The following is a 16,474-nucleotide window of genomic DNA, read 5'->3' as shown; positions in this document are numbered from 1 at the left end:
TCACGCACAACAGGTAACACGGCGGCAGCACGCAGAAACGGCTATTTTTACATCTGCTTCATTTTGATTACATTTAAATAATCCTCATATTCACAGAAGTGTTCCTATGGATGCTCTTCTACATTTGCATTCAACTTTAACAGACGTTTAAATGACTCGATTTGTGATTGCTTCATTATCAGCTTACCTTAAGGAAAAACTCGGTGCCTTTCTCCATGATCTGTTGGATCTGGAGGAAGCCGGCGGTGTACATGAGCAGAAACTGGTCTCCCACATTCATGCTGAGGCGCCCCGTGTAGCAGAAGGCCAGGATCTGCTGGAAGCTCTGCGGCTGCACGGCCGGGGGTAGCTCCACCACCGAGCTCTTCCCCCCAGCATTGAACAGGTCCCGGAAGTAGGAGCTGCTGGCTGCCAGCACTGCACGGTGGGCCTGAGGGGTAAACAGCAGGGGTAGTGAAGTCGTAAGGGTTTAAAAATACATAGACTCCGATGCAGTAAACAGTATATATCAACATCCATATCCGGAGATTTGCACTTGCTCATGTTTGTTGTCAGTAAGGCAGAAGACATAAACAAACAGGAAAGTAGTAACAGAAGAAGACTAATACATTTTTATTGTTAATCTCTGGTTGAATTTATTTTAATGCAAAGCATGAAAATTGCATCCTGTTGTAAAGGAAACTTCACGTATTGCTCAACAGTAACTTTTGAAGCACTGCCAAAATTAGTGTCTTCAGGTTACGATGTCAAATTGCACTAAGTTTATTGACTGATCAGGAGAGGCAGACAAAGGAAGCTCAAAAAATGTTGAGACTATTAGTTTTTGACCCGAGGCATCGTTTTTTTATCCTACCAAGAGATTCTCACCAAAATCCTGACACTACATGCACAAACAGTACTCCAGGCAATTCATCTGCACATTCTGGCAACAAGGAAACACGAGGACCTAGAATTACCAGCTTGTCGCTGTGTCTCTCAGTGAACTGAGTCAAGCTGCATTTTACATCCGTGCTTGTCTAGACTCATACGTAGAAGACTAAGGTTGCAGTGGCTGAGATTTTTCCAGTTCAAATACGACACCTTGGCTTGGGTTATCTTCCATTTAGTGAGTAGCTGTCAGACACCAATGTCAAAATAATAAGCTGTATTCACTCTGAGGAAGAGACTGGGAGTCAGTCTTTATGTGTAAGCCAACATGAGGCTCTACTTAAACACTAACTTTGTAAAACAAACTGTGGCAAATAAATACACCCAAGAATAGAAATGTATTGAATTGGTATGTCATAGTAATTATTAGCATGTGGAGTGGAACTGACAAGAGACAGATAATGTGAAAATATATTCATGGAGTGCAAAAAAAGCTCCCCAACAAGTGTTACACTGAACATAGTGAGAGAGAAGGGACGGCAACAGCCATGTCGCTGTCAAAGCTTCTCAGTCCCGTCAAGTTATATGTCCATGCTGTGCAGTTTGCATTAAGTCAAAAGTTACTGCAAACTTAAAAGAACACTTACTGGTGAAACGTGTGAAATACCTCCAAACATACTGCCAAAAGTATTCGCTCATCTGCCTTCACGTGCATATAAAAAAGAGTTCTTAATCCATAGGGTTTGATATGATATCAGCTTCAATTTATCTGGGAGGGCTTTCCACAATATTTAGGAGTGTTAATGGGAATTTTTGACCATTCTTCCAGAAGTGCATTTGTGTGTTCAGACACAGATTTTTGGATAATAAGGCTCACAGTCTCTGCTCTAACTAATTCTAAAGGTGTATGAGGCTGAGGTCAAGACTCTGTGCAGGCCAGTCGAGTTCTTCCACACCAACAGGAGCAAACAGAACAACACAGAATTGACTGCAAAGAATAGATGACTCCCACAGATCAGTTCGCTCACCTTGATAACAACTCACTAACAACTACATCCCTAAAAACAACTATAAAGGAATTTGATAGGCTGACACCAAAGATCAGTGTCACCAGGTCATTATCTGTCCACTGATGAAATATGGCCACAATCTCTTCTTCTCTTTTTCACTTATGACGTTGAAAAATTAATAACACTAGTGCTTTTGCATTTGGGTCATCCGACATAAATGTTGTCATAATCAGTAAAAGTTTTCTTGAGTTACAAGCAAAAACATCTTTTGAAATGTCACAGTGACATTGAGATCCTTTCATACTTTAGTGAGAGTGCACATTTCTGCCAAATTTGGAGAAATTCAAAGTAAATAGATTACAGTAAAGAGTTGTATTCAGCATGGATGGGTGCACAGACAACAAGAATGTGTTTGGCAATGAGAGTAAGCTATGTGGAGACATAAAAAGATAAATTACTTTTAACTTTAAATATGCGCTTTTGATTCTGCCTGTATTCAGGTCAAACAAAAATGGCGTTAGCTATATTAGTTTGAATGAAGTCGTCAAAAAACTTAATTCTGACCTTGAAGGCATGTCCCTTGACGACCACGGAGACGTCACAGTAGAGGCCCTGCAGCCGCTGCTCGTTCAGACACTCCAGGACATTGTTGCCAAAGTTAGGGATCGCCATCTGCAGCGTCTGAGCCATAACGCTCTGCCCAGCACCACAGGGTCTGCAGGAAGTAGAAACAAGTTAGTGTGTGGATAACAGGAGCACTGGAAGGTTAAAAAGGAAGGAGTGGGTGATGGAGGAAAGGAATTATCTGGAAGGACGGTAGATGACGGGATGATGGGGACATACAGGTAATTGGCAGGAAGGTCAGGAGAGTTGGGAATTGGTACAGGAAAAAAATGAGAGACGTGATGGAAAGGAGACGATAAAATGAGGCAGCGTGACAGGGGCAAAGGAAACCAAATAAATGAGTTATGAGATAAGAGCGCAAAGAAGAACTGGAAAATATGCAAAAAACACAAGCAAGGCAGAGTTAAGGAGGGACGAAAGAGACTTAAAATAAAGAAATGGGGTAAGTAAAGTGTGTGATGATTAATGAATTAAGTATCTGGTAAACAACTTTAATTCAAAACTCTATCTTTCAAATGAAACAGAATTTGGGGCCACCAGCCACAGTTACATAAGCCTTTATCTTTTTTCTTTAAAAAAAAAACAACCCTTGTTTCATGACATCTAATTCTCAGTTAATAAACTGTTTTGGTGGTTTTTGGCCTACTTTGTTATTTTCTTGTCGTTGCTTCCCAGTCAAAACACAGCCTCTTACATAACTCATCTATTTCACTCGTCTTCGTCACCATCCAACAAAGAAGCTTGTGATCAAAAGTGGAAGAACTGTCAAAGTACAGAAAAGGAATAAAATAAAGCAGGACTTTATCTCTAAAATCGGTGTTTCTCATGACTGAAGTCATCACTTTTTTGGTTTTGTTTAAAAATGCACAATACAAACACAGAACGACTCGAACGCCAAGTATGACAAAGCAGAAGTAAACAGACGAGAGCACAAAGGTGAGTCACGACTCCACTGAACAAATACGTTATATAGAGGATCGTGGCCTCCGAGTGATGGATGGTGGCCGAGCTTAGCTGACACCGACAAGTATTTGGAGCGCAGCTTGTGGTGAGGAGCTGATGATGATGAGCTCCTACCCTGGCTACAAACCCAAACAAACCACTAATAGGAAACTGATTAGCCTCGTTCCTCCACTAGGAACGAGGCTCACAGACCAAGCCTAGAACCTACACACCAGCTTTCTAACTCCGGTTCTCCTCATACATTTGCGGGAGTGTGTACAGTGATGCAGCAGCAGACACTTAAAGGTTAAAAAATATCATATATACAGCTTTTCTTGAGGTTGCTCCCTTCTGGGGCTGCACCAGCAGATGATCTGCTTCCCTCTCACCCTATTCCTAAAATCTAATTCTGTCACACAAATACACAAACTCCATGTCCTCTTTCACTACATCCATGAACCTCCTTTGTGGGATTCCTCTTTTCCCCCTGCCAGGCACCTCTATATTCAACATCCGTTGTCCAGTAGATCCACTGTAGGTGTTTTTCGAACAAAGACTTTTTGGGATTCCCAAAGGGTAACTACTTGGGGTCCACCGATTTTTCAGCGGGCTGATATTGTCGGTCAATATTAGCCATTTGGTCATCTATTGGCAGACAAAAGAAAATACACAAAAACTAACTGATCTGCGAAGCATGGGACAGAGCATTATAGAATAAATAAATTTAACAGGTTTTGTTAAGATGTGTCTGAAATAATAAAAAACATACTTGCAGATACATCAGATTTTTAAATCACCAAATCCATATCAGTCTTAAAAATCCTTTATTGGTGAGGATCTAGGAGCTGTTCCAAGACCTACTTACCTCGGACAGCGTTTTTTCTGTTTTCATTTTAACCACTAATAAAAATGCGAACATGACAAAATGGCATTTGACACTGCAGCAGCAACAACAACTGCAAGGAGATAAAGCGTGAAACACCCAGTATAACGTCATTACGCTACATGTGGCGTGGACAGAATAGTGTAGCATGAAATGCAAGCTAAATCTTTAGTCAGTGTTGTGTGGTTTTTTTTTTTTACTTTGGTCAGCTACATGATGATTCGCTGGTATTACACAGCTAAACTTTACATGGATTATTTTTGTCAGTCATCAGCAGTGTTGGTCAAGTTACTTGAAAAAAGTAATCAGTAACTAATTACTGATTACTTCCCCAAAAAGTAATCCCGTTACTTTACTGATTACTTATTTTCAAAAGTAATTAATTACTTAGTTACTTTTTAAAAGCACGATTTGCAACATGAATAGGTAATAAAGCGATAGATCTTTCAGCCCAATTCTACTTTTTCTACATAATCCATCATACAAAATGTAATCAAATGGAAAAGTCTCTTTTTTTAACTTGTTTTATCAGTTTTAATCTTTTAACTTTATGCATCAAGAAAAAATTTAATTATATGCAACATTCTCTGACTTGAATAAATTAGTTTAACATTTAAACCTATTTTCTACACATTCCAGCACATAAGGAACAACTTGTGTTTCTAAGGCGAATATTTTTTTCCATAGATTGTCTCCTGCTTTGTGAGTAGCTTGAGTAGCAAGTCAACATCTTCCACACAAACTATTGCCAACTGCAACAACCTGCTAGCAACCAAAACAACAGCACCAAGTGCCTCTTTGAAGCAAGGTTTCCATTAACAACTGCGAGAAAAACCTCCCCAGCTTGTCATAGAATACACATTTTTTCCTTGCGAGTAGAAGTTACCAGATGGTTGCCTAGTTGGTCTCTAGGCCTGTATGACTGAGGCCTTACTCAAAGGTCTCGCTTGTGATGTAAAATACTTTCCCTAAAGTTGAAACTAAAAAAGAAAATGCAAGAGGTTCTCAAGGGAACTAAGAACCAGTGCCACTTGAGAAATAGCTTCAAATGTTTTAAAGTATCAGATTTCTATGCCTCTGAGCTTATCAATTCCTTTATCAATGCCTGCAGGTGCTGGCAGTGTGCACTTTGATTGCAAAACAACCTCATACACATGTCTAGTGCTACCACATAAAGGAGTTATGGCAGAGAGGAAGAAGAGGCTCAGAGCATGACTTGATTTCACTAAGAAAGAAGAGAACAGTTGTGTTTACAAAGTCACAAAGTGATTATTTCAGGTAGGGATGGAAACACCAGCAACATGCTGAAACATCTTACACACAACGTGAGCTTCACTTCCATGTATGTGACGCTCTAAATACATGCAGAACAAGTGCTGTTGCTACTGTCGCCCAACAGTGCTGCTCAGTGGTAACTGGCACTAAATAAGCTGAAATATAATAACATTAGCACCATGCTTAAAGCTTAAATTGAGGGTTGGGAAAAGGGTTCAGAGGGTTGGGAAGCTCATCTGTAACCGGAAGGTTGCCGGTTCGATCCCCCTGCTCTCTCTCTCTTGAGCAAGACCGCCTGCTGGTGTTGGCCAGAGGGGCCGATGTTGCGATATGGCAGCCTCACTTCTGTCAGCCTGCCCCAGGGCAACTGTGGCTACAACTGTGGTTTACCTGCACCAGTGAGTGAATGAATAGTAGAATTGTAAAGTGCTTTGGATGCCCAGAAAAGCGCTATATAAATGCAATCCATTATTATAAATTAAAACAAATGCCACACAAACATGCTCTCATTTCCTCCACCTCAGATGCCAGCTAGCATTAAGCAGTACTCTGTTTGGGACTTTAGATAATGAAGCTGTTCTGACAAAAAAACCTCGCTGTACTCATTTTCTCACATAATTGAGCCAAGAATTGATAAAGAACCAGATCAATAAGCACATCACATTAAAGAAATCTACAAAATCTTATCAATTCCCATCTCTAGCCTTGACACAAAAAACTACCTGCCATTCAGAATGGGAAAAGCGTGACTGATCCATGTTGCTTATTTGAACTGTCACAGGAATGTTAATGGAAACCTGGATGTAATAGCATAAATCATCAAAGTGCGCCGATGCAAAGAGCTTCTAGGGTAGGTACTTCAATTTCTGGTAAAAGTTTTCAATATCTGGATTCAGATTTTTTCATAACAACTTACTGCCAAACACGCCTGTCCCTAGCATGTTTCAAAGCCTTTCAGTGACTTTTTAAAAAGTCAAAATCATTGACTCTGGGACAATGAATCATGTACTATTCTAGTCTTCTTAACTCTGATCTAATATTCATCACACATCTGACAGAACTGCTGGATCACTTCATCAGCTGGAATCAATAGAAAAAACATCTTGATAATAAGAAATTGCTCACCTGACGTATATTGTAATCTTGAAAAGGTCTAGAACTCTGTAGGTCATTACTTCTTAAAGTCTGATTAACCTCCCTCACTTGAGGTCATAAACAGATTGAGTACAGTTTTATTATGTAGACACATCATCAAATCACAAAGAGCTCATGTTATAGAAGAATATTTATTCATCTCTGGTTTACAATAAAAGAAGACAATTTGACTGTCATTAGCTACTTTATAATACAGGTTCCTTCACCCCCACGCCACATGACCTGCTAATTGTGGCTTTCTTTATTAATTTACATCACCTGACTTACTGTTTACTTTACCGAGGAATGGCAGAACTAGCTTCATGCCTGAGTACACACCGTACTCAGGTCTTAGGTAAATGTTAAAGGATTCAAAATGCCACCATCACACAATACAAAAATGATTATTTGGAACGTAGGGTATTTTGCCTTAATAACCAAGAACAAACTTCTGGCAGACTAAATTAAGTTTACCTTTTATATGACAAAATTGATCACATGTGAAATGTTAAAACTGCAATCCAATTGTTAAGTGATGACGTGACGAATCCTACTTCCGGGTCTAAAGTAGTCTGCGTTTAATATGGCTTTTGTGTTGTTAACATGTTTAATGTTATGTATTTTCTTCTATTTAATCTCAAAAAGCTCCTAAAACAGTCAGTGATCACTGTTGACCTCCCTCGGCTTTTATTACCGCTAATCATTTATTTAAGCTCAGTTTTTAAAACCTTAGGATGTAACTACAGCCCAGCCCATGCAGCAGTATATGAATGACTAACCTCGTATTGTGGATGGATTATCTCAGTTGTTCTCCTGGCTGAAGTTTGGTCCTTTTACAGCATCCTGCCATGCGATTACATTTGTTCCTGACCACCAACAACACTCACGTTAACTTTTATCCAGTGGGAAAAAAGTTAGCTTGTTTATATTATGCTAACATAGCTGTGTAGCTAGTGGTCACGTAGCACATCATTATATACCAGCTAGCCCAACTTCAGTAACCCTACAAACGTCACTGCTGTTTAGTTTCCTGTCTTGATTTATGCTGGAAGTGATAGCAGAGCTGTACGTTTTAATTTGTTTCCAAAACCCCGCAGTCAGGACATGCTATATTGTATTTAGATAGAAGCTAGCGAGCTAACTCCCTGCTAACTTCTAACTCCATTAAATGTCATAAATTCCGTTTTCATGGATGCCTGGATGTTAAACTCAATTGTTACACCTGGTAGAGCAGAACGCTGATCATTTTATTAAAGATGAAAGACTTTAGACAGTTTTCCAACTCTCAGTAATGCCATAGTGATCGTTTGATATATGGACCTGCAGCGGAGTTTAGGTCCAGACACGGATAGTGACGTCAGACTGAACAACCGGATAAGTAGAAATCAAAAACAGGCAACCCCCCCCCCATGAGAAAAAACAATAAGAAAGACAACAAACATAAGAACCACAGCTTTTCTTCACCTTTGTCTAGTAAAAAGCCATGGTTATGCACATGCTCTTATGCCATGTCATTTGCCTTCGAACAGTCGAACAGGACTCAAAGCCATTCTGCATTAAGTGAATTTAAAAATGTCTTTGCACAGTGGATTTTATTAAAATTCAATTATAATTTTCTAGTTAATGTGAAATATTCTACAGCCTGGCCAGAAGTGAATGTGGGCTTTTAGGAAGTGAAAAAAAGCAATGGACAAGGGGTGCACTGGATTATCATACTGTTTTCATAATTGATGAAGGCCAAAGTAAAGTTTGATTGATTCCCCGGCCTTACTTTTTGCTATTTACTCTCAATCTGGGTTTGGCCAAAGTATTCCATCTAGATTTTCTAAAGCCAGAGGCCAGGCTTAAAACAGTAAGTCAAACTCCAAGTATCTCCAGTGATTACAGTCATGATCTGATTTAACAAGTGATTTGTTGTGCAGCTGTAATGAACAATATTAAGTCAGCAAAGACAAATGCCGAATAAGAAATGCTGATGCATAACTTCCCCAGCACTACACTTTGGTAGTTATCCATTCAGTCACGAGTGAACAAAGAAGGGCAGAGGGCTTATAGCCTTATAGTACAGTTTTTTTATTTCATATTTCTGTATAGTTTTTTTATTTCATATTCTGTATAGTTTTTCATATTTATATCCTGTTCATATCCTGTACATAGCTTGTACTCACTACAGCCTGTACATACATATAGTTATAGCATATTCATAACATACTTCATACCGTGTACATTATAACATACCATAATAGATCCATTTCTGTAATATACTCACATATCTATATTATTGCTAATATATATTTGTAATATATCTATATCATGGCTAAAGCACTTCTGGATGGATGCAAACTGCATTTTGTTGCCTTGTACCTGTGACATGTGCAATGACAATAAAGTTGAATTCTATTCTATACTATCATAAACAAAATGTATCCCCTTACAGGAAATTCCATCGCCACTTAACTCAAGCACAATAGCCCTTTTTAATGCTCATAAATGGCAAATACATGTTTAGTGGGTGGAGCTCAGTTGGTGACAGAAAGTGAATGTTTTCCAGTTTCATATCTTGTGGGAAAACCCAGCAAATGTACTGAAGACAATTCACTGACGTACCAAATACAGCAGGAGGCAAGGCCATAGCATGTAACTGTAAAAGACGTAGGCTATGGACTTTCCACACACTACCTCTGTTCTGAAGAAGTAACAGTGAGGGAACAAATTGTGGACTTTTAGATCCCCTGAGAGAAATCCTCTATAACCACATAGTCACATATCACATTGTTCAGTCTACTGAAAGTGGCAGCTTTGCAGTTGCTTTACTAACTACATCTCTAACTGTTCCTTTATGTGTGTTTAAGATCTTCTATCTTAAAAATGCACTCAAATTCTGAATGGTTTTGTTCACTTTAATCTGCTTATTTAAGCGTTGGAACTAACATTATTCCTCATCGCTAACATTAAGATATCACAATGCTCTTTGTCTAAAAAGTGTTACCTTTCTCATGAAGTCCCAGACTGAGGCTGAGAAAAGGCAACAATGGCTTACACTCCAAATTGGTCTACAAACACAGATGGAAATCTTACAAGCAAGCACGACATGGTCCCAAGTCTGTAACTGACAGACTGTTGTGACTATGCTGGACAGCTTTTTCCTTTGGGTCATGCTGCTAAAGCAAGCCACCATCAGTTCGTTCTTTCTACAGGAAACCAACAACCAACTTGATTTGGTTCAAATGCAGTGATCCGAGTGTAAAACAGAATCTGCCTACTTCACAATGCACTTTATTCCTGAAAAAAACTATCATGCAACAAATAAACCTACAAAGGGATTGGAAGCACCACTTTGCAAGGAAACTGGACATAAACTGATGATAAATGGGCAGAAAACCCCCCAAATACTCATACAATACTGATACCATATGTATGTCCATGTTTTTCTCTTGTAGATAAAAAAAAGCTGACCAACTGTCAAAGTGACAACAACAAAGTTTACATAAATTGAAAGTGAGTGTGTAAAAATTTGTCTTACACCTCCCAATTCAACTCCATGATTCAAGCTGCTGTAGGACAAACATGTTTTAATCAGCCAACATATCAAGAACATTAAATTTAGACTGCACCCCATGAATGCTGCGGCCAGCTGGCATGTTTCTGTAACAGTTTGGACCGGCTCTGCCCCGCAGTTTCTCCCTATCTATGGAAATCTATCAATCCATTGTTTACCTCAGCTGTCAATGCTGGTTGAAAAGCATCTACCCTTATTTAATCTAAACGAGGCTGTAAAACTTTGTGAAAAAATAAGGATACAGGTCAGTGTTTCAAAGAAGCTCACTTCTATCTGATGACAGCCATACCGCCGTATTGTGGTTTTTGCCACAATAGCCGCTGGTAGTCAAACTATCCCTGAAGTAACTTTGTTGGAGTCTCTGGAGAGAATAAACTTCCATGAGATAGGAAAGTGTGATTTTTAGGGTATCGTGAGGGAACATGGTGACTTCCACAAACCACAAACCTACTCCTGTGTATTTTAAATTTATATTAATGATTTTTTTAATTGACTGATGTAAGTTTTTAAGTTTAGGAGAACGCATCAATTAGTTGGAAGACATAATTGTTCACTAAAGTATGTATATTGATGAGTACAATTTTTTTTTCTATTAAATAACCTCAAAAAATGACTAACTCCACTGTTAAGGGGTGGGTTGTTTTTTGTTGACTTGCTCTCTCACAATAACACAAAGTGGGTAAAAGGCAGACATACAGATTTCTATGCAACCAGATTCAGCCCAAAAATCGGATCTGCAGCAATACCTCTAACTTTGCTGAAGTGGTGACAACAGCTATAACTTTGTCATAAGAACAAGCCAAGACACATGACAATGCCTCTAGTTCCAAACCCACTTAATAACTGCACATTCAGCATACAGCCCAAAAGTGACCAACGCTTTAATCACCGGGAGTCCTTCTGGGAAACGTTGACAAAGAAGGTTTTGCAAAGGTTAACAAAACAAGAAAATTACAACTTTTCGCAAACTAACCTCACTCCTGGAATGGCTTCCATCGAAATTACAAAACAAATGTCTGGAGGTGGATTTTTCCCTCTAAACCATAACTCCTTCAGTTGAGCTTCTCCTTGGCCGGTAATAAAAGGCAGTGGCTGTATGGTGTGAAGCTTCCAGGTGTGAATGGTGGGTGCTGCTCTGGCATGCACGCTCAGCAAACCTTCACTGGCTGAAAAATAAAGGGTGAACAAATTGGACTAAAGCAGTCCTGAGCTCCTGCCTTACGCCTACATAAGGGCAGCGCTGAGAATAGGGGGCCATCATAATTAATTATGTTTATAGTGACTAATTAAATCTGATTGATGCAGGCATGAAAACTATGACAGTGGACTGAAAGGGAAGAGTAAAATGTGATTACTTACAACTCCACTGCCACACATTACATCAAAAGCATTTTAATTTTTGTTTTAATGAGGCTTGATCTAACCTGCACAGATCAGCCTTGGCTATCAGCATTTTTATATACAGATAGACAGAGAGATAGATTTCAACACTAGCCACCACATAAAGTGGAATATAATGCCTTAAAATTGCAAAATATTACTATGTTTATTAATTGTGTAAACTGCTCGACAATATAATTACACTTAATTAATTGTGCAGTCCTGTTCTGTACGAGGACAATTATGATCACAAACGGATTATTGGATTGGGAGCACTCTGTACAATTTGTTCTGTAAAAAACAGTCTCATTATATCGGGTCTCTGTTACCGAGTGCATTGTATATAGGTTAGTTTTCTCCTACCTTTTCTTTTTTAATCGATAAAGCTTTGGCAATAAGAAAGTTCGTTTGTGTCGATGTAAAGAAATCAATATGCATTGAATAAGTGCAATTAAAATTCAACTGTAGAGGCTCCGAGTGATATTTACTCAGCGCAGTTTGGGTCCTATACAGGATTTGTTTACATGCATTACTTCTACTTTAATCAGAACACAACGATCTTACTGGGAAATGTGGGTCGTTGTCTTTACAAAACAGTGTTTTGATAGCGAAGAAAGTCTAAAAATTACTGTTTCTGATTCTATGGCACTAAAAATGCACGATCTGCTCCGCTAACATCTGCACTTCCCATGGCCTTGAGCAAGCAATTGAACTGACAAATGTCCCAGTGGAGCATCTCAGCGACCAATGGTGAGATGTCTGTGGCTGTTTCCAGGTGTAAATATGTGCAGTCGTATGAATAATAAGCAGCTGCCAAGACAAAGCATGTCTGCTGAAAAAATAAATAAATAAAATCTCCCCACAGTATTCGAAGACAAAAAGAATAAAAATAAAGCAGCGAACGCATCGAGTGACAGTGTGCACAGTTGCTGATAATGACAATAATATGCTGGCGATGCTGATAAAAGTTTCAACATTTTAAAAGCAGAACATTTTTTTTCATGCAAGCTGGTTTCCATTCACACTGCTTCATTGACATGTCATGTCACACAGGGATATGGTACCAGGCACCTTTTGCTCCTCACAGGTCAGAGGTCACAATAACTTCCAAGAAACAGAAAAGGAGAGTTAACTCACACTACTTGACCCTTGCCCTGTATTCCCCATGTGCCCCACTATGTGCTTTGACTCCACAAGAAAAAAAGAGTGTGTGACTGCGTGTGTGTTTCAATCATCTGCAACTTTGAAAATTGTTTTCCAGCACCAAAAATAAAGCAAAAATATATATATATACTCAGGTTTATGCAAACTAACCACATGCTGCTGCTAATACCAAAACACCAACATCAGATTACCGCAGTCATTTTGCTGCCAGATAATAAACCCGAGCAACCACGTGAACACGGGCTTTTGATATCAATATCAATCACTGCCTAATCATATTCAGTTTCCTGGTTTGGGGAGGTTAAAGGTGGCCTGTTAGCAAGTAGCAGGCTAAAGCTAAGGCTAACACTGGCAGAAGTAAAAACAGTTCACACATGCACACAACTCACAAACAAGGCTCCAAATCACGTGTAATAAACGCCAGCCTTGGGTGGCCTTTAGTTTGCAGCCGTTTGGGCTAGAAATCCTGTATTTACCGAAACTCGTGAGCAGACAGGCATCACAATGTGGCTATAGTCGTAGCCTCCCTTGAGCACGACTAGAGCAGAAACTTCAAAACCGAGATATCATTTATACACATTAATTATACATCAATTAATCTCACATGAAAGTCTCGCAGAGTCTCGCTGGCGGACGCCTCGGAGAGAAACAGCCCGCCGCCACCAGCGGTGCAGCAGGGCAGTCAGAGCGGGCAGAGAGCTCTCGGTGCCCCGCCGTGTGCCAGCCTCGATGCCCGGTAGAATTTGGGAGTCCTCAACTGGCCCGGGCCGGTGTGTGCGTGCATTCAGCGGAGGGAGGGGGCGAGGGAGGGGGCGGCAGCGGAAAATGGACAAAAAAAGGAGAATGAGAGAGCTCCTCTTTTTTATTTTTGAATGTCAATGATGGTTTTTAACTGCCCTCAACACACACGTTTATCGTCTGGGGGACCAGGGGTACGAAATATGGCACAAAAATAGTCGGGGGCGGGGGGTAAAATATTCAGCAGTTCCCGTCTCCCCTCCACTCCGTGCCAGCGCGGTGTGATGTCCGTTAAGACCGAGTTCCCTCCTCCTCCTCCTCCTCCGGCCGAATGGCAGCTACCAACATGGGACAGACACGCGTTGTTCCCCCTCCAAAATGTCGCTTATACTATATCACAGCGAATAAATGCTTTATTGCATCTCCACCAAAAAGCGGACTCGGGAACCACGCGGGGCTATCTTCACTCTGAGGAACTAAGATTCTTAAGGTATTTTTCTAAAGGAGAAGCGGGGGGTCTACAGCGGAGGGCGATCCTGGCACTCCATCTTTAGCCGACATCAACAGGTCATCCCGGGACACAAATGCGCTGCAACTGTGGGCGAGACAGACGGATGGATCCGGCATGGCGAGAGAGGAGAGGAGAGGAGGGGAAAGGAAAGTAGGGGGCTGGCTGTAAAATCTTAACCCATTTACCGACAGCAGCCTATGCCATGAGATTACACAAATAAGCAACTACCAGCGTCGTTCAAATGCAGCAATGTCTAAAAGGAAGAGGGGAATAAATGCACGCCTCGCTCAAACCTCAGGTAGTTTCTGAGAAAGTTCAGGAATGCTAGAGAAAGAGGAGCATAGGTCTCACGAGAAGACAGTCGCCCAGGGGTAGCCCGAGGCGACGAGTGAGTGGTGCCGGTGTGAAGTGGTTAAAGTTTTGGTCTGTCCCCAAGCACCCATCCCCCATAGAAGCCAGCACAACTTTACCACCCCACTCCCCTAAAAAACAATAGCCTAACCTCCACTTCAACAAAACGCCGAAGTCCCATACACCACCCCTCCATCTAAATTCACCCACAGAAATGTAAGCATATACAAACACGCAGTGGTGGGCACGGGCAACTAGCAAACCCGGTCCCCCAACCACCCTCCCCAACGGGCCGAGTCCGAACCGTTACACACGGTGACCCGCCGAGCTTCCACTCACCCCTCGGCTGTGTTCGCTGGAAAGTGTTTCAATGGAGGAGCAAAGCAGAAGTGGTCTAGTGTCTCCCTCCGCCTCACTACAGACACTCATTCACTGTGACTGTACGCCGTGAACCAGCAGCGGAGCACGCATACACATACATTACTTTGCGAGCGCGCAGGATGTCGGGCGTGCACGCACGCACACACACGTGCCAGCGAGAAGAGCGCGGAGCTATCGAGGAGGACGCAGAGGAGCAGAGCGGGGATTTTTTTTGAAACTCTCCCAGGGGTTGCAGACAGATCGCAGAGCTACCGATGGACAGACAGACACACACACAGAGGCTGTATGCACTATTTTATTGGGCACTTTGTTTACTGTGTGCTATATTGTCAGCAGGTCACAGGTGCGTAATCTAAAATGACTAGCCCACCTATTGATGTATTATTAGTGTCTTTACATCAAAAAAAGTCAGAGTTGCATGATGTCATAACTTCAAACCAAAGTAAAATAAAAAAGTTTACCTCAGTGGTAATCAAAATAAACCTCACCAAATCTTTAATTTGTCTCCAAAGCCTTTAAAAACAAGTTAAGGGGTAAATTATAGGCTCGCCCACACACTCACTCTGTTTTCATTCAGTGCAGACAATGCGGAGCAAAGTTTACATTTTTCTGCATTTAAAGATATAGCGATTTTTTTTCCATGTCAAAATGCATAGATGTTTTTTCATCGCTTTTATTCGTTTTATACGAGGCTAAACTGTTTTGTTTTTTCGTTTTGAAAGATGGTTAAATAAGACAGAAATAATTTAGAAAGCCGGTAGAAATGCATAGAAATACAGAAATAGTCACACGGGTAATGTAAATACAGATGTAGCCCAACAGCAATAAAACTGGCGGTAATCAGATTACATCCGAAGGAATAACGGATCACGGGTTCGAGCCCACGCGCCGCTGCGGGCAGGTAGACTGCCAGCGTCCCCAGCCGACCCGACCGTCTGAGCCCCACCCACCAGTCCACCCACTCAACCCCACTCACTCACCGGCGTGTCTTTGGTGCTGGAACCAATTCCCCTCCGATGCCCGACACCGCACGGACGTGAAGCCTACCGGGCCGGCGGTTCGATCCCCGCTGTCTGATCTGTACTGAGAGTGCGTCTAGACTCCGGGCAGGTGAGCCCTCCGGGGCCTCCAGGCGCTGCGCACAGTGAATACTAAACAGGATGAGACTGCATTCAGGCACGGCACTGCGCTCCCCGCTCTCTCTCCCTGTCATGCCAAATACTATTAACTCTATAATTCTCCTGTGTCAGATGTATAGCGCCATGCTCTCTGGGCATTCATTGTCACAGCGCCCCCATCCAGATGTTCAGGCTCGTGTGCGTACAGTAGAAGCAGAACCCTCTATTTAGGGCCCGAGCACTGACAGTGCGAAGGCCCTATTGTAATTGCTCTGTTTATTATTATTATTATTATTATTATTATTAGGGCCCGAGCACTGACAGTGCGAAGGCCCTATTGTAATTGCTCTGTTTATTAGGGCCCGAGCACTGATAGTGCGAAGGCCCTATTGTAATTGCTCTGTTTATTATTATTATTATTATTATTATTATTATTATTATTATTATTATTTCGGCAAATGAATTGGCCGTTTGAGGGCCTAAACATGCTCGAAAACTCATGAAATTTTGCACACGCGTCAGGTCTGGTGAAAATTT

General features: G+C 41.2%; 1 protein-coding gene across 3 annotated transcripts in view; it reads right to left on the bottom strand.

The window, feature by feature from the left end:
* Positions 1–15,238, bottom strand: part of nacc1b (nucleus accumbens associated 1, BEN and BTB (POZ) domain containing b) — a 29,689-nt gene extending 14,451 nt beyond the window's left edge. Inside the window, exons 1-4 of one of the 3 annotated variants that reach the window (XM_080881242.1) lie at positions 14,778–15,238; positions 13,443–13,595; positions 2,442–2,592; positions 188–430 (exon numbers count right to left, since the gene is read on the bottom strand). In XM_080881242.1, the coding sequence (XP_080737368.1) occupies positions 188–430; positions 2,442–2,567 (369 nt within the window). In that variant the 5' untranslated portion in view covers positions 2,568–2,592; positions 13,443–13,595; positions 14,778–15,238. The other 2 variants (XM_080881241.1, XM_080881240.1) reach the window with 2 other exon arrangements.
* Between the last annotated feature and the right edge of the window lie 1,236 nt (positions 15,239–16,474).

Source organism: Rhamphochromis sp. 'chilingali', assembly GCF_963969265.1.
Source record: "Rhamphochromis sp. 'chilingali' genome assembly, chromosome: 4".
In the NCBI taxonomy this organism is placed as follows: Eukaryota; Metazoa; Chordata; class Actinopteri; order Cichliformes; family Cichlidae; genus Rhamphochromis; species Rhamphochromis sp. 'chilingali'.
This window is presented reverse-complemented; position numbering and strand designations above follow the sequence as displayed.